We start from the raw sequence: 20,315 nt of genomic DNA, 5'->3' as shown, positions 1-20,315 counted from the left end.
ATTACTCCTAATATGTCCTTTTAAACTCTCAATTTTGATATCATGAAGTTTTTCGTATATCAAGTGCAAAAAGGTTATTATTTATTTCCTTTACTAGTATTAATTTCTTTTTTCATCTGTAGTGTTAAAGGACATCATTATCTATTTATTTTATGTAATGATTGATTTGTGTTGCTTATGTTCTGTTGACACTAACAGAAGAATCAAGTTTAATTGAATAATTTTTAAGTGCAACAAGGTCATGTTTAGAACACTATAGCTCAATAACAAGCGTTGCGACCCCAGTTTTTCTTTTTAATTTCCTGATTCTCCTTCAATTTAGAAATCAAAAATACACTTCCCAAAAAATTGACATTACTCCAAATGTCAGGTGCGAACCTCTTTAAAGCACCTTTTTCAATTCTTTATAGATTGTGAATTTACCGTTGGTAGATGGAATACTGGTTTGTGTTTACTTTTGGAGCATTAAATACGAATGTTCTCCTTCACTATTACATTTTACCTTTTTATATTTAGATTTTCAATGTGTTTGTCTTTTATTTATTACATATTGTGATATAGCCATTTCTTCGTGAATTCGTTATAGTTTTGAATAATGCGCGTATAAATCTTGATGAATATAGTATCATGCCTATTTTAACGGGTATGAATACTGACAGAAATGAAAGTAGAATGTAAGTTAAAGTTGTATTTCATGAAGCGTATTTCATATCAATTTAAAGATTGATGAAATTTATTTAAAGAGGTATACACCTGAGATTTGTAGTAATTAGAAAATTAAAAAGAAAAAATGGGGTCGCAATGTTTGTTATTAAACTACATTGCCCTAAAGATGATCTTTTTGGACTTAGAATTAACTCAAGATTTTAAAATCAATTAAACTGCATTTGTCTGTTGGTTACAAGACAACATAAGTAACACAAATCAATCATTACATAAAATAGATGCATACTCATTTCTTTTAACATAACAGCATTTTTTAAAAAGACTAATACAAGTAATGGAAATACTGTGGAATCATCATTGTTCGTGGGGAATTGATGTTCGTGGATTTCGTGGGTCACTCTTACACACGAATTTATGTGTCCTCGAACATTTTTTAAACCAAGTAGAGTTATCTCTCCTAGTGACATCGTATCGCTTACCCACGAAATTACGTCCCCACGAACCAGCAAAATTTTGCTCCTACGAATTAAAATGATTCCACGGTAGATAATGATCTTTTTGCAATTGAGATGCTAAAAACTTCATGACATCAATTTTGAGAATTGAAAAAGACATATTAGGAATAATGTCAATTTCTAAAATTTCACATAATTTTCAAGATCTTGTCTTAAAATCTGAAATAGAACTTTTAAAAGTGGGGGTTGGAGATTGATGTTTTAAAATATTGGGGTAAATACTTAATTTTTATACAAAATTTCGAGTAAATTAATCTTTTTTTTAATAATCGGTGCTCTGTTTGGAAAGATATTTCAACAAAATTAACATATTACAACATTTAGAATAGTTCCAAGTCTGATTTCATTATAAAACTGAAACACACGTATAGGAGTATAAAAATAGAAGATACATTCGATGAAACAGAAACTGTAATATCATGCAGATTTAGATTAATCAATCATTCCGCCACAAAATATAGTCCCTGCCAAACCCTTTCAAAATTTGAATTCACACAAATGTTTTCAACTGGATAGTGTTCAGTAATAGATATGTGATATGTTTACATCAATGGGATCTGTATTGAACCATTAAATTCTTAGTTGTAGCATCCTGTGCAGTTGTGCTCAAAAGCTCGGGAGCAACTTCTTTAAATCATTACATTGGCGTTATAACGATCTTATTTGCAAATACAACCTGTCATTAGGTCAAATGCTGTCTGACGTTTTTCATACAGTTCCTTGTAAAATGTGTAATGAAATCGAAACGAAACGAAACGAAACAGATTATATAACTGAACTATGTAATCATAATTATAAAAATGGTATCTCAAGTCCCAGTGAAAGTTACCACATATAAATGAAATTCGCTTCCCTGTTGATGTGGTCTTTCGGGTTGACTGATAGATTTTAAGTGGTCCATCGGTTAGCATCAAACATTGTTTGAAGAAGTTGGTGTCTGAGAAAGTTGAAAGCAGGAAGACGCTTAAGCTCTTTTTTAATCTCTAACTGCTGAGATGCGAGTACTTTCAATGATGGAAAAATCATATAGTATCATAAGAATACAATTTGGTAGGATATATATATATGTACTGATACCCCCAGTTCAAAGTCAACTCCATTGTAAATGCACACACTTTATCAAATTCTAGCAAGCATGATCCAAACATACAACATCCATGTGTACGCATACATGTGTATGTGTGCGTGTGGTGGTGGTGGTGTGATTTACTGCAAATCTACAAAAACAAAAATAAGTAAAGTATTTCATTGCAAAGACAAATTACATTTGATAAATGTTATCCTAGTAAACAAATACTCTATCAACCTCAGTAAGTAACATTGTTTACAGTAAATACTCTACACTTGTACTCTAGAAAACCAGTACATAATGTACAAAAAACAATTTCATCAGACTAGAAAGTGAAAAATTTATGTTCCTAGAAACTACAAAATAATACACATCAATAACTTGAGGAAAACATTCTTATCAATACATGAAAATCGCAGAGTGCACTAAAAATTCACACCAAAAGTTTCACAGCATAATTCTATGTCCTTCAATACTATGAAAGTTAATATGAACCATATTATCATATACTTTGCAAACGTTACGATAAAGCTATGAATTTTCATAACAAACGTGCACTCTAAACATGTTACCAAAAAATGCACTTTCGCAAGTAAAGACGCTGTAAGCATTCAGCTAACAACAATATGTACATAAATTCTCTTGTAGAATAATTTGCATATAAAATGTCAGGTTTAATTTACCATCTCAGAAGTTTCTCTCATAGAAAAATGCAGGGCTTTCAGCACAGGTGACTAGTAATCTAAATGGCTGGTAAATTGTACTGAATCTCGTGCACACGCGAAAAATGTAAAATCCAAGCTAAACCGGATATTGAAACATTCAAATAAATCTGGGAAAATATGGAACAGAAAAATCCGGGAAAACGTTTGGTACAATGATAAATTGACCATAACAATCCAGCCCCCTAATTGTGGAACATTATGTGACACAATTACAAAATCCACTTTAAAAAATACATGAAATATATATATATGACAAATAAGTAACTTCACAAGATGATAAATAATTGTTCCAAATAAATAATATATTCGAAATCAATTACAACAATTTCAGTCACTGAATTACTCACAAATCAGGTTCATCTGTCTCCGGAACTACACAAAGTTTGTCTATTGGGCGCGTCAAAATGTTTGTTGCCGTTTTCACTTTTACCTGACGTACTAAACCGAAACGATCAGGAATAGTCTCGAGAACCATAGCCAAGGGTCATGAATTACGAGGAGTGTTCGAATCAGCTACCAATACCACATCACCGACTTTCAAGTTCCTTTTCACCTTATGCCATTCTGACGTTCTTACAGTAATGGTAAGTATTCTTTCACCCATCGCACCAAAATAGATTGGACATGTACTGCACTTGCTTCCAACAACGTCTGCAGTAGTTGTCTGTTTTCACAAATACACCAGGCGGTAAATTTGGCTGTCTTCTCATCAGCAACAGATGATTTGGTGTCAAAGTCTCCAGATCGTTATGATGATCAGAATTTCTGGTTAGGGGTCTATCGTTGAGAATGGACTCTATCTCACACATGAGCGTATTAAGTCCTTCATTATCCAGAATCTGCTCTCGAAGAACGCTATTCATAACGCTTTTTATGGTCCTGATGATTCTCTCCAATACACCACCATGATGAGAACCAGCTGGAGGATTGAATTACCATTGAATGTTTCGCTGCAGCATTGCTTCATGAATCTAAGACACATTCCAGTCATTGATTGCAATTTTTAGTTCGCGGTCTGCTCCAACGAAGTTGGTCTCATTGTCCGAGCGGATTTTCTTTACTTGGCCTCTCCGCGCAATGAAACGATGGAAAGCGTTGATGTACGAATCTGTTGATAAAGATGACGCAACTTCTAAATGCACTGCACGACTGGCTAAACAAGTGAAAAGAACATCATAAAGTTTTACGTGGCATCTCTTCAACTTCACCTGAAATGGGTCGAAATAGTCTACTCCAACTCGATAAAATGGCGGTTCATCAGGTATTAAACGATCCTCTGGTAATTGAGCCATTTTCTGTTCTCCAACTTTGGACCTTTGACAACGACAAACTACACACTTCAAAAACAGCCTTCTGATGGCCGCAGATGCATGTATCAACCAGTATTTATGTCTTAAAACAGAAAGCATATGGTTCCTACGACTGTGTTTCACTTCATGATGTATCTGTCTTAATATCAAATTTGACACATGATGATTCTTGGGTAAGACAATTGGATGTTTGGTTTCTAAAGGCATGTTGGCTCTGTGTAATCTACCTTCAACACGTATAAGTCCATTGTCAAAAATGGGGTCGAGTTTCCGTATATTGCTACCTTCTTTCACATGATGTCCTTTCTTTAGCTCATCAATTTCAGGTGCAAATGACTTTCTCTGGATGAATTTCAAAATGGCAATTTCAGCTTCTTGCAAATCCCGAGTTGATAAACACAACTTATCATCTCGAGTTTCGGGTGAATAGTCACAGAGCGTCTTATCACAAGTGCCATTTTTCTTGAGCTGAACATTGAGAAACAATTTCCTCCTTATTTTGAGAATCCATGCGATACTTTTCTTCAAATGGTACCACGATGAATGATAGTTAATAAGTCTATCCAAACTATTAAAATCCTCACCCAGACTTGTTTCACTTGAACTGATAACAGCACTCACTTTAACCTTTTTGACCTCAGGATCATCACCATTTATCTCATCAGAAAGTTCTCTTGGTGTTTCAGGCCAATCATCCTCTGTGGTCAACAGAAATTCAGGCGCTGTAATCCAATGGTTTCTTTGAAGTATGTAAAACTTATACGGTACCAATTTTGATGCACCAGATGCGCATTTCGACAAATAATGTCTCTTCAGTGATGCTCAACCGAAATGTTTGAAATCCCAAATAACTATGAAGTTTTAGATCTAAATATAGCCAAAAACAGCGTGCCAAACAAGTGGAGCCAAATTCGTCCAAGGATAAGAGCTATGCATGAGGGAGATAATCCTTAATTTTGAAATGAATTTCTAAATTTTATAACAGCAATTAAATATACATCCGTATTTTCAAGCTAGTAACGAAGTACTTAGCTACTGGGCTGTAAAGACCCTCGGGGACTAACAGTCCACCAGCAGAGGCCTCGACCCAGGGGTCATAATGTAAAACTTATACGGTACCAATTTGGATGCACCAGATGCGCATTTCGACAAATAATGTATCTTGAGTGATGCTCAACCGAAATGTTTGAAATCCGAAATAACTATGAAGTTTTAGATCTAAATATAGCCAAAAACAGCGTGCCAAACAAGTGGAGCCAAATTCGTCCAAGGATAAGAGCTATGCATGAGGGAGATAATCCTTAATTTTGAAATGAAAGTATATCATTCTCAGACGGTCCTCTTGATGCGAGATCAGCGGGATTACGTTTGGAATTGATGTATTTCCATTCATCTAGTACGGAGCCTTCACGAATCACCACAAGTCTGTTTACAACGAATGTCTGAAATCTAGATGAAGTGTTTCTAATGTATCGTATCAATGCCATGCTGTCCGTCCAAAATTTAGTCTCATCTATGGGTATTTCCAACTCGGACTTCAACATCTTATCTGTTCGAACCACAACTGTAGCCGCAGTCAACTCTAATCGAGGGACAGTAGTCTGTTTCAAAGGAGCAACACACGACTTTCCGATAATGAATGAGCAATGCACTGCTCCATTGAAATTCTCGAGTCTCAGATATGACACTGTTCCGTAACCACGTTCATTGGCATCTGCAAAATGATGTAGCTGTGCAGATTTTATTTCTCCAAATTCCACAGGTTTAATACGTCTTTGCACTTTAAAGTCTGAAAGTTTCTCAAGATCCTGTAGCCATTCATTCCGTAGTTGTTCAAGATATTCTGGTATCTTTTCATCCCATCCTAACTGACGCTTACAAAGTTCCTGAAGTAAACAATTGGCCTTCAATGTGAATGGGGCTAAAAATCCCAGGGGGTCAAATATTCTACTGACCATGGATAAGGTACCTCTTCTTATAAATGGTTGTCTTTTAATGTCCATCTTCAAACAAAACACATCAAACTCAACACACCACTCAATTCCTAAAACTCGATCAATAGGAAGAGTGTCACTATCTAAGTCCAGATCTTTAACTTCCTTTGCCCTATCTGTGAATGGAATGCAGTTCATAACTTCTCGGCTATTGCTTATCCATTTAATAAAATGAAATCCACCTTTCAAGAGAAGATCTTGTAATGCACACCACAGAAATGTTGCCTCATGCACCGTTTTCACTGATTTTAAACAGTCATTCACATAAAAGTTTTTAAGCACAGTGTCAGTCATTTGAGTGTCATAGAGTCCCTCACAATCCTGCGCTATCTTCCTTAACCCATACTTTGCACAACTCGGCGAAGATGTTGCACCAAATAAGTGTACTACCATTTGGTACTCGACAATATGTTTGTTCGGATCTCCATCTTTCCACCAAAGGAAGCTAAGGAAACTTACATCTTGTATTGGTACTCTGACTTGATAAAACATACTGTCAATGTCTCCTATAATCACTACTTCTTCCTGTCTGAATCTAAGAAGCGTTCCTATCAGAGTATTCGTCAAGTTCGGTCTTTGTAGTAATTGATCATTTAAGGAAGTTCCTTGGTATCGAGCCGCACAATCAAAACAAATCTCAATTTCTTTTTTTCTGGGATGACATACTCCATGGTGAGGTAAGTACCACATTCGTCCATCTGCCTGAGCAAGTTTCTCATCAGGCACCTTTACTGCATATCCTTCGTTAACAATTTTATCTATGAATACACAGTAGTCCTTGTGAAAGTCCATGTCACGACTGAATTGTTTGTGTAGTGATAACAGTCTCTGTTCAGCTTGTTTCTTGTTATTTGGTATATACACATTCTGTGTCTTGAAAGGCAGACTAATAACATAATGTCCATCCTCAAAATGAATCCAGTTTGACACACTTTCTAGGAATGTTCTGTCCTCCTTAGAGGGCTCACACTTATCATGGTTGAACTGATTACGAATCTGTTCTTCCAAATTGGGCATGAGTTTTGCATCGACACGATTAACAGACACGAATGTATTATATGCTTCGTCACTTGAATTCGGATGAACTTCCAATGGTCCATTCATTACCCAGCCTAACAAAGTTTTCACAGCAAATGGTCCATTATCAACACTGGGTATAACATCCCATGGTTCCATTGCTTTTGGCGCATTGATACCAATCAGAACACCAGCGTCACTATCTATTCTAGGAAGATCAACACCACTGAGATATTCATAGTTTTCAAGATCCTCCAATGACATTACATCCGACCTTGATGCAGGTAAACAAGGCTGTGTATAACCTGGCGGTAGTTCTAACACATTCAGTCCATTTAGGTCGCATATTTCTAAATCAGAAATCACATAGCAATTCTGTTTCTGTTGTTGTCCCATTGTTGTGAGATTGAGATTCATTTTCTTCCCTTCGACATTTTCAAATACGTTAGCAATGTTCTCCAAACAGAATGTCGCGTTACTTCCAGAGTCGAGAAAGGCATAAGTCTCAACGTATTTGTCACTGAACTTTGATTTTAGTCGAACAGGCACAATTGGTAGCGCTTGCTTTCCAGCCCCATATGAACAGAAGACGACGTAGCTGACAACAAAGTTTCATTGTTCTTATGTTCTGGTGAAACTGTATTTGGTTCTTCAGTCTATCGAGGATCAACATGAAGGGTGGATGGATGAGTCTTCTTACAGTGAGCACATGACATCCTTTGTCGACAATTATTTTTCAAATCCCAGGCACGCAAAACACAAACCATTTGATTTTAAAAATGCATATGTAAAACTTATACAGTACCAATTTTGATGCACCAGATGCGCATTTCGACAAATAATGTCTCTTCAGTGATGCTCAACCGAAATGTTTGAAATCCCAAATAACTATGAAGTTTTAGATCTAAATATAGCCAAAAACAGCGTGCCAAAAAAGTGGAGCCAAATTCGTCCAAGGATAAGAGCTATGCATGAGGGAGATAATCCTTAATTTTGAAATGAATTTCTAAATTTTATAACGGCAATTAAATATACATCCGTATTTTCAAGCTAGTAACGAAGTACTTAGCTACTGGGCTGTAGAGACCCTCGGGGACTAACAGTCCACCAGCAGTATGTGTAATAGTTGTACACCAATTGTATTGAAATATCACATATGGAATAAAATTTTGACGAATATGAGGGTTTAAGGTTTCATATCCGAGTGTATTTAAATTTATTCAACCTTTCAAAAATCTGTGGTAGTCCATAGGATTTCCTTCAGATGTTTTAATATCGGCCTTCGGTTTGTTCAATTCCATGGCTACAGCCTGTATTCTACTGTTTGTATCAAATATGTGTGTTGGAAATGCTGGTTTAACTGAATACATGGGTCGATTTACTATGCTTGGAGATATATTGTCACTGGTGAAAGCGTTCATTGGTGAGAGAGTTTTCCAATTGTTGATCACGCAATTCACTCCGTTCAAGTTCCTCCAATACTTTGGTTCGTGCATCACTGATTTGTATTTCAGTTTTTATTTTCAGTTCTTCTTTCATTTTAAGGTCTAGTTTCGCCTCCTCCAACTTCCGTTTTTCTTCTAGTGTTGATGCTTTGGCAAGTAATTCTGCTTTTCGTTGTCCTTCCTTGAGTTTTTCTACGGAAATTTGGCTCGAAACTTTTGATACATTTGACAGTCTGGATGTGTTATCGAATAGTGTTTGACTTGGTAACTGATGTCTTGACTGATTCGCAAACCACTGTTCTACAGATTCTTTCATATTTGAAATCTCGCATATCTTTCCTGAAATTCACTCTCATCTTCTCTTCCGTCCCTAGAAGAAATTTTCAACAGGCCATGATAGTCTTAATGGGAAAACAACAGTTCATCGTATGCTCTCATCCATTTCTTCTCATGTTCTTTCACTTCATTAACATCAGTTGATATGGATGCAAGGTGAAGATAACGAACAGTGATCAATCTCATAACTCCTATAAGCATTACAAAATAGATAGTTGGGCAAACACGGACCCCTGGACATCAGTTCCTGAATGCTGTCACTTAATGTTTTGAGTCTACGATCACATCCCTGTCGGTATTTGAAGTTTCTTTCTAACTGATAGGTCATACCCTTTTCTGTCAAGTTTGAAAATATCGTCTCTTCTCCTGCAGCTCCTTCGGTCTTAGTGTTTTCTGCCAAGACATATGTTTATTCCTGGGAATTCATAGACGACGACTTTCTAAGTTCAAAGTCAATTCCATTGTAAATGCACACACTTTATTAAATTCGAGCAAGCATGATCTAAACATACAACACCCATGTGTACGCATACATGTGTATGTGTGCGTGTGGTGGTGGTGTGATTTACTACAAATATACAAAAACAAAAATAAGTATTTCATTGCAAAGACAAATTACATTTGATAAATGTTATCCTAGTAAACAAATACTCTATCAACCTCAGTAAGTAACATTGTTTACAGTAAATACTATACACTTGTACGCTAGAAAACCAGTACATAATGTACAAAAAACAATTTCATCAGACTCAGGCGATGCTTACTCCTCCTAGGCACATGATCCCACCTCTGGTGTGTCCAGGGGTCCGTGTTTACCCAACTATCTATTTTGTATTGCTTATAGGAGTTATGAGATTCATCACTGTTCGTTATCTTCACCTTGCACTAGAAAGTAAAAAATTTATGTTCCTAGATACTACAAAATATTACACATAAATAGCTAGAGGAAAACATTCTTATCAATGCATGAAAATTGCAGAGTGCACAAAAAATCCACACCAAAGTTTCACAGCATAATTCTATGTCCTTCAATACTATGAAAGTTAATATCAACCATATTATCATATACTTTGCAAACGTTACGATAAAGCTATGAATTTTCATAACAAACGTGCACTCTAAACATGTTACCAAAAAATTTTGCAAGTAAAGACGCTGTAAACATTCAGTTAACAACAATATGTACATAAATTCTCTTGTAGAATAATTTGCATATAAAACGTCAGGTTTAACTGACCATCTTAGAAGTTTCTCTCATAGAAAAATGTACGGCTTTCAGCACAGGTGACTAGTATTCTAAATGGCTGGTAAATTGCACTGAAGCTCGTGCACCTGTTTAGAATCGTTTGCCCAGTAACCCCCTCCCCCACCCCACCCCATGGAATTTTGAAATTTCAATGCTTTACTATACATTTGCACTCGAACAAATGTTGGACCCCTTGGAAAAATTGGGTGTATACCTAAAACAGTTGGACCCCCTGAAATTATTACTTGGATCCACCCCTGACTTAGGTTGGTTTCGTTTTGTTCCTACGTAGGCATAGGTTCGTTTCGATTTCGTTTCGTGGTTTTGCAGGTGCCCTTATGATCAACATATACAAGCGAAAAAACAAAATGACCAAAGAGTCAAAAGAACGGCCTCAAACCATTTGTTTCATCTAAAAATTTGAAGTAAACTTGTTTTAGACAATAATAATGCACTGTACATTCATTACTTCAAAACAATGAAAATGAATCCTCATGAGAATATAAAAGGTACGTAAAATTATGGTACATACGATCTTTCTTTTTACATAATGCATTTTGTTCCGCAGTTCAGATTGCGTAACCATGGTTATCAGGAAAAGTTTTCTTTTTTCTTCTTGCTCTTGCGTGTAAGTTTTTCTTAATATATGAACAAATTCTTCGCTAAGAAACACTTCTAATTCACAGACGATGTGTTAAAATAGCGCAGTAGAAACGCACAGCTTCTTACAACTTGCGTATCTATACTGACCGCCTCGTAGAGGCCCGTAAAATTTGTCCATTAATGATCAAAAAATCTAATAATTGTATGCGCTTTTCATCAGATGTGTTCAAACATGGATATAATATTAGAAATACCAATAAATCAAATTAATATTGTAAATGTACTCTCTAAATTGTACTCCAAACTACAGATATTCTACCCTTGAGCATGTTTTCAATGAGAATGCATTTTTTTTTATAATTTCATTTGTTTTATACTTTCCCGGTAATACCGTAAAGCATATCTTTACAATTTGTCTCTATGCAATATCAATATTTGTTGTACAAACTCCGACTGCCTTTCCATAGTCTGTTTTCTAAAATCAAAACCAAAACCGTGAGGGGGTAACCCTGCTATGGGGAAGATCTACTATATAGTAGTGTTTCCCCCTAGGGGAAAGGCTACTATATAGCCATTTTTCCGGGGGGGGGGGGATCTACTATAGGGGAAAGGCTACTATACAACACCGGTATACATGTAGGTTCTGCTAAATAGGCACACACACAATCCAGGCATAAAAAGAAAGACAAAATTCATTAATAGGTAGCAGAAGAAAGGGACGATCCGAAAGGTGGAAAACATTACACCCTAATTGCAAAAAATAAAAGAAATCCCCCACGCACACGCTTTGTTCCAGTGACCCCTGCGCCGTGATTTTGGACGCTAGAAAACCAATCCCGATGCACATTTTGTAAGATATTATCAACATGCTTTTCCTTGATGCAGAGTGTATATTGACACAGTGGTTCATATTTCTAAGGATCCCCCTTTCAGCGGAATTGTCTTTATAAGCTTATACCGTCGAAAGGATATGGAGAAAAAAATTATTATTGGTGTGCAATAAATCTAAAAATAACTCTATATATTTGGGGTGTTGCTAAAACGGGGAATTGATAACGGAACGGAAAATATTTTATCTAATAATATTGGGAGGAGGTCTGCATTTTGTAAAATCAAAAGGGAAGCAGAAATTACAAAGAGAACGAGAAGACATACTCAGAATCCACCGTTTGATATACTATATACAATTACACAATATCCACATGTATACATAGATTTGTCTTTAGAGAAAAAATACTGAAACATGTATTTTTGCCCAAAGGCGGATCCGACGCTAGCGACACCCTCCCCCCTTTGTTTAGTGTGTTTCCCCAGACCTCTGACCTGTGAGACTGTAACCGTCCGTTCTGAAATGTGTGGATCTGAAACTTATTGCATATGGTATGATTTAATCAGCTTCGGATATGTACTTTCTGCTTACTCACCCCCTTCCAACTTTTAGAACTTTATATCAGTCAACCCGAAAGACTACATCAAAGGGAAGGCGAATTACACATATATGTTGTAACTTTCACAGAGGCATGAGATACCATTTTTATTTATTATAATTAAAAGAGTTCCGTTATACAATCTGTTTCGTTTCGGTAGGTTTCCTTTCCGTGGATATCGTAGATTTCGTTTCGTTTCGAATTCGTTTCGCATTTTACAGGTACCCATTTCATACCAATCACTAATCTTTTCATACTAATGTCGATTACAAATTATTCCATTTACCTGATCAAGATATAGGTCCCTTCTGGAGTGTCCAGGGGACCCTGCTCTTAATTTTACATTCTTTGTAAGAATGATGAGATTGAAAACTGATCGTTATCTTCACCTTATCATGAATTCAGTAACGTACACATCTATGTACATATTTAAGTTTAAGAATAATTAAGAGTGTTCGACTTCGGACTTTGGAAAAGGAACTGACAGATCATTCGTCAATGTACAGTAGGCTTGATAATGGTAGATAAATTATTCAGAAATGGGGTAACAGAAGTACTCTGGCTTCAGAAAAAAATTCTTAGAACATCTGGTTCATTTGTGGTATCAGCAAGATAATTTTGTTGAACATTATACCTACAGGTTCTACTTATGATGCTCTTGAGTCTTCATCAAAAGAAGATTTACCTGATTTACTCAAAGGAGAAGGTAACTTTCAATTGACTTCTTAAAACTGAGATCGACGATACTGAGATCATCCTACATTATATTTACATGCAACCTATCATTGGGTCAAATGCTGTGTGACGTGTTTCGTACCTATTGTTAAGCCGTTCTTGGCACACTGATTGTGACTGCGGATAACTCCGTTTACCTGAACAGGATATAGGGCTACCGGTGGGTGTGACCGGTCGACAGGGGATGCTTCCTCCTCCCAGGCACCTGATCCCACCTCTATTGTGTCCAGGGGTCCGTGTTTGCCCAACTATCTATTTTGTATTGCTTGTAGGAGTTATGAGATTGATCACTGTTCGTTATCTTCACCTTTCATGCATGATATTGACTTTCGTAACCGTACATTTTTCTTGCAGATCCTAACTTTGTGTGCCTGAGAGACATCTGTAGAGAAGGAAAAGAGGTCGAGTTTCATTCTATGACAAATTCAAAATCGTTCGATAAAGATTTACTGAACAAGACAGATACCATGGGATGGACTCTTCTTCATCATGCAGCTTACGGAGGAAAGATGATGATTTTTCAACAACTTATGAGTTATAAAATCATAGACTTGCGTGCAACCGACATCATAGGTAGGACAGTGCTTCACATTTCTACCGCTGCTAAAAAGGGGGAAGAAAATGGAGAAATATTTAAGGCAATCGTAGAAAAAGAGAAAGCTCTTTTAGAGGTAGAAGATAAAAACGGATTGATGCCATTTTGTTATGCAGCTCTTGCTGGAAATAAATCAATTCTGGAGCAGATATCTATGTATGGCTTTGATATAAGAAGGCAAACAAAATATGGAGAAACTGTTGCACATTTAGCATGTATAGGAAACAGCTCGGATGTTCTCCAGATGTTATCTAAAATGGATGAGAAAGGTAAACAAGAGTCTTTAAGAACGACAAAAGACGCACAGAGGATAATATCAACAAAAAACAAGATGGATTGGAATCCGGTGCAATATGCTGCAAAGACTGGAAATAAAAAGATTTTGCAATTCTTAGATGAAGAAAAGGTGCTTGTGTTCTATTCCACCGGGGATTTGAAATATTCCTTTCATACAGCATGCGAAAATGGAAATCTAGAAGCTTGCAAATACATAGCAGAACATAGTAAACAAAGCCTACATGCTCATGATAAGTCAGGGAGGCATGCTGGTCATTTTGCATCTAAAAGTGGAAATGTTGAAATATTGAAATATCTCGAAACTCAAGGCTTGAAAGCTGATGGATTGTCAGCCCAGAACATTAATATTCTTCACATAGCTTGTCGCCACGGGAGACTTGATATGTGCAAATACATAGCAGAAAGATATCCAGAATTAGTTACACAAGAAAGTAAAAAAGGATGGAACCCAGCCCTATTTATTGGTGAAAGAGGAGGAGCTGATGAAGAAAGAATAAACATTTTAACACATTTAGTGACAAAACACGATTTATTTGTATATCATGTTTCCAGAGCCGGAAAGTCCATTCTGTTCAACGCCTGCGCTAATAGATCCTACACACTATGTGAGCATCTTTTAAAAACTTATCCAGGTCTTTTAACAATCGAAAGATCAATGGATCCAAAACGAGGAGCCAAAGATAAAAAGATAAATGAACTGATAAACAAATATTCATAAATTTTCTCCCCAAATTCTGGTTAGCAGTTTGGTAGTGTTTAAAATGGGTGTTGTCTGATGAGGATAGATATCAAAATGCTTTTCCTTTCAATGGTGTTTTGCAGTATCTTCCAAGGTCAGCTTTGGACAATTTGTGCTTGTCCAAATAACAAATTCTTGGGTTGCATTGCAGTAATCTTGATATCTAATATGTTCACGGTGTTCCTTGTTCTACTCACTTTTCTCATGCTCTTTTATTCATACTTGAACTACTTCATCTAAAACAGCAATTTTCCGCCTTTTGATGAAATGTTTTGGCTTATTTAATTCGCACTCCAGGCCTGGAGGTTATAAAACCTTTACCGTAGTGATACTCATACTCAGCCATCTTTATTTTAAGTACAACTATGACTATGTTCAAAGCATACTCGAAATATCTTGAGCATAAACTTCATTTGAGTATGAGAATAATTTTGTAAAAGTTTAAAAACCTGCACTTATGCATATGATTTAGCGTACACAGTTTGAATATGAAAACGTGCTCAAAAAGTTTTATAAGCTCTAGGCCAGGCTTTGACGGCTGTATTAAAATTCATTCATTAATCCACCAGCTTGTTCAAAAATTGTGAAAGTTAAAACATGTGATAACATTTTCACGATTCAATATGATAGCTATTTCATGATTCAATAGCACATAACATTTGCGATAGGGAAAAGAAGAGAAAGTAGACATAGGTTAATTTGACTCAAGTATCCAAAACAATCAAATATTACTGGTAAGAAATCATAATTCATTTATTTAGAATTAGATGAATAAATTTCCAGAAATGCCTACTTTTCCATCAAGTAAAACGTTCTTTTTCATATATGTATGTACAGCAATATTTGTTTCAAGAAATACTGTACGTGAAAACAAAATCAGAATCGTGTTTTTGTCAATTTCGCGCCCTTTAGTGTAAACTACAACGCCATTAAAAAGCAATTCTTTCAGTATTTGATTAAAATAAAGTGTACAAATTCCTACTTTTCCATCAAGTAAAAGGTTCTTTTCCAAATACATATATGTATGTACAGCGAAATTTGTTTCAAGAAATACTGTACGTGGAAACAAAATCAGAATCGTGTTTTGTCAATTTCGCACCTAATAGTGTAAACGACAACGCCAAAAACAAGCAATTCTTTCAGTATTTGATTAAAGTAAAGTGTAATCCAGTTTTTTAATTTGGGACTTTTGATTGTCATATGATTGTTCAGACTCAATACTGTTCATAAAACTTTTAAATCTTTAACCGTATAGAATATTTGTATGCATCCAGATTGACTGAAAATGGTTTGTTGCGACTGATCACGGTTGACATAGATGGGTTAAGGCCAGTTTATAACATATAATGAAAGATTTTCGGTAAAGGAATTATACATGTAGCCCCCTTCGTCAATCTGAACTTGTTTTGTTGTAATCAAACTGCCTTAGTTTTGTGATCTAGCACCACATCGCCACCAGATCGGGATGGTGGTATGTTCTTGTTTGTTGTTGTTGTTTTATTATTATTTTGACTTTGTTTTTCGTTAACTTTAATTTATGCCCCGATGCAGCATATGTAGATCCTTATTGCTCAAGGGTTATTGTTGATTTGCTGAACTACGGACAAACTTTAGAACTTTAGAGATAATGAAACATCTCCGACTCATCATTAGGAGCTGTTGTCGTAACATTATACGATCAATCATTGTTTGTCTTATGTTATATGTACGATTTGAGAATCCTGTGATTTTTGTAAGATATTTACGAATATATGATTTATCTATTATTTGTTGCTTCTTTTTTTTTGCATTCCTATTTTTATTTCACCAATATTCAATGTTACAAAACTGTACTTCTTCGTTATGTATCCGGGCTTATATACCTTGTGATAGTTTAAAGCTATCGATGAGAAAGTGAAAATAACGATCAGTATAATTATGCGAATGAATTATAACGTATATTGCATCACTAAATGTGGAAATTTTTAATTTTAATAAAACTTGGAATACATTAGTTTTTATGAAAAGGTAAAATTAACTAACAGTCATCAATCCTATAGTAATTATGAAATTGAGATAACGGCATACAGAACGGTGATGAGGTGTCGTGGACAAGTAATCGTCTCTTATCCATCACTTACCCAAACCGTCAACCGTCTATCTTGATAAGGTAAACGAAGTGTCATGGACGTAGACCACATGTTGTCCGCCCGATACTATAAACTATATTCAGAACCATTCACTTGATTGTAATGTTCTTTCATATGTGGGTTGGTTCTGAGTAGAAAACGTCCCTATTGATTGTAAGGTCATAGGGGCAAATGTCAAAACGGGTATAGGAAGATACTGTCCGCTCAATATTTTGAGAAGCCTTTGCTTGACATTCATCAATTCTAACACACTAGTTAATCTTAAGAACTAAATTATCCATTTTGAGGTCACATGGTCAAGGGTCAATCTCAATGCGGGTGTGACCAGTCAACAGGGAATGCTTACTCCTCCTACGCACCTGATCCCACCTCTGGTGTGTCCAGGGGTCCGTGTTTGCCCAACTATCTATTTTGTATTGCTTGTAGGAGTTGTGAGATTAATCACTGTTCGTTATCTTCACCTTGCATGGACATAGGAAAATACTGTCCACTTAATATTTTGAGAACTCTTTGCTTGACAGACATCAGACTTCGTACAATGGTATATCGTAAGAAAATTGTTGGTCAAAGGTCGAACTGGTCATAGTAATATATTATTGTCTCCTATGTTGTAAGAATCATTTGCTTGATTGACACCAAACTTGGTACACTGGTAGGAAGTAGATGACCCCTATTGATTGTGAGGTAACATGGTGAAAGACCAAGCCACTCTAGACAAAGGAATATATTGTCCACTCAGTATCTTGAGTTGTTTTGGTACTACCATCAATAAAATGAAAGATGTGTATAACCCTTTTCAATTTTGCATTAAGTGGGACAAACATGTTTATGCAACATTTTTTTGTTGATATTCAGTTGTGTCATGTGTAATATTATATAAATATTACATCTAAGTTAGAGCAACGTTGGAAATTGTTAACCTGCAAAAACCATTGTCGACCGAAGCGAAGTCGAGGTTGACTGTTTTTCGAGGGGTAACAATTTCCAGTTTCACCCTTGCTCGCACGCAGTATCTATTACATTATACGGATTGTTAGTTGGCAATCTTTACGAAATGTCGTATTCAACAGTCTATCATCATACACCCACGACTGTGTCCGTTCACGACAGTTCCGGTAGCGCACTTCATGCCCGCAGCGGCGCCGTGGTGGATGTAGGCTGACAGACTCTACTCGCCGTATTTGGGGGTTTTATGGTGAACCGTTTGTGCTTAATTTAAGTTCGTGCAGACAATTTCTTTTATTGCAATTCCACTCGTTGTCAAGGATGTAGATCGTTGCTACGTTTTATCATTCAGGAGGGCGTGGTATTACCATCCAGAGAGTGACTGTTATTTTAATCAAATGAGAATCAGATGAATTACATGAAAGTAGAAAGTATAATATAAATAATTGTTATTTGTTGTACGTATACTTTCGTCGATTAACAAGAACCTGCAATATTAAAGAGAATAGCAAGAGTAAATATATCTCGGGAGATGTACATTATCGCAATCGCTTTCAAGTTTATATATCATCAGAGCTCTTAACCAAACTACAAACCTTACTAAAGAAGCAGAAGTTTTCAATTTCTCCACGAATTGTCAGGATACCAACATTCAACTTATTATGACAAGGTAAGAAGTATGATATTGTACTGTTATCATGGGCGGATCCATAAAATGTTCAAAGGGGTGTCACGTTTGATGGTACTATTTTCTACCCAAAGAAGGGGTATATTTACAATATGGAGTGCTGTGCTATCTATCATATATTTTCTGATATTGATGAATTACTGTTGATGCGTGCATCAAATCAATTATTGCTATCATCAATTCAAATGATGCGCGCATTAATTCAATTATGGCCTGCATCAATTCAACTGAAGAGAGCAGTATTTGATTTGATCACTTCATTTGATTTGACTATTTGAAGATATCACTAATTCCATTATTGCGTGCATTAAATGAATCGGTGATATCTTCTAATAATGCAAGGTGAAGATAACGAACAGTGATCAATCTCATAACTCCTATAAGCAATACAAAATAGATAGTTGGGGAAACACGGACCCCTGGACACACCAGAGGTGGTGTCAGGTGCCTAGGAGGAGTAAGCATCCCCTGTTGACTGGTCACACCCGCCGTGAGCCCTATATCCTGATCAGGTAAAAGGAGTTATCCGCAGTCAAAATCAGTGTGCTAAAAACGGCTTAACAATCGGTATGAAACATGTCAGACAGCATTTGACCCAATGTGAGGTTGTAATGATGAACTAGATCGTTATAACGACCATAGAATTTGCGAAATGCTGACTTCAATCGGGACTGTTGAAACCCCTGTACCATTAACTTGTTTGTCAGTAGCTTACCTCGATTTAAAAACTGACTATACGCAGAACAAGGTCTTGCATATCGAATCATTTGAGATATATAAACACCATATGCAGGTGATAATGGAATATTGCTACATAAATATAGGAAGTTGACGATGTACAAGCTGAAATCATCCCGTTTGTCATACAGTTGAGTTGTCAGTTTGCCGTTAATGTCTACTTTCAATAAAATATCTAAGTATGAAGCAGAAGTGGACGACTCTGTGGTGTCCTTTATTTCGAGCTCACAGGGATATATCAAGTCGACATATGAATGAAAGCTATTATTGTTCATAGACAAAACGTCATCGATATATCTAAATGTCAAATTGAAGGCCACAGCGAGATATTTTTTTTTTCTCGCGTAGAAGGTTTTGAATAAATTCTGCTTCATATGAATATAGAAACAGGTCAGCTAACAAAGGAGCACAATTCGTGCCCATGGGAATTCCAACAGACTGTTGGAAGACCTGATCACCAAAGACCACGAATATATTGACAATGAGGAACTCGAGCATAATATTTTATTTCAACTGGAATCAGAGTGGTGTTTAACAAGTAATGTTTTGGATGAATGATCACTAGATATGAATAATACCGTTTTACATATTTGTTTAAGGGTGTACTCTACATCTTCATAATGGCTGACTACCTTTTAAAACATGGACGAAAATATAGACATCAGCAATAAATGTCTATTCATTTAAAAAAAATCATCACCTAGCTGAATACATCAGTAGGTTAGCAAGTCGACTGCTGAAGAGTAGATTGCGGGTTCATGTCCAACAGGTGTTTTAATTTTTTTTTTCAGATTTCATTCTACTAGAACTGTATATTTTTTTTTAATAAATAAAATAAATTTCGCAGTTTTCAATTTCAAAATATTGTTGTACATATCCTTCACAATTCAATATCCATATAAATTTCTCTGGTGGTGTAGCTTAAGAAGTAACTATCCTTGATAACAGAACGTCTAGTCTTTAATTCATTGTGAGGAATGGTCGTGTAAAGTGTTGAATAGTCATACGTTTTGATGTTGGTGATCTGAGAAAAGTTTTGCGATTTACTAAAAGGCATAGAATTTTTTAGAATCCACATTTGATTTACACCACTTCT

General features: G+C 36.0%; 1 protein-coding gene across 2 annotated transcripts in view; it reads left to right on the top strand.

The window, feature by feature from the left end:
- LOC130046525 (alpha-latroinsectotoxin-Lt1a-like) overlaps positions 1–16,485 on the top strand; it is a 31,798-nt gene extending 15,313 nt beyond the window's left edge. For both annotated transcript variants that reach the window (XM_056143288.1, XM_056143289.1), the window contains exons 8-9: positions 12,994–13,059; positions 13,443–16,485. In XM_056143288.1, the coding sequence (XP_055999263.1) occupies positions 12,994–13,059; positions 13,443–14,698 (1,322 nt within the window). In that variant the 3' untranslated portion in view covers positions 14,699–16,485. The remainder of the gene's footprint in view (positions 1–12,993; positions 13,060–13,442) is intronic.
- The last annotated feature ends 3,830 nt before the right edge of the window (positions 16,486–20,315 follow it).

The sequence above is a fragment of the Ostrea edulis genome, chromosome 7 (assembly GCF_947568905.1).
Source record: "Ostrea edulis chromosome 7, xbOstEdul1.1, whole genome shotgun sequence".
Taxonomy (NCBI): domain Eukaryota; kingdom Metazoa; phylum Mollusca; class Bivalvia; order Ostreida; family Ostreidae; genus Ostrea; species Ostrea edulis.
This window is presented reverse-complemented; position numbering and strand designations above follow the sequence as displayed.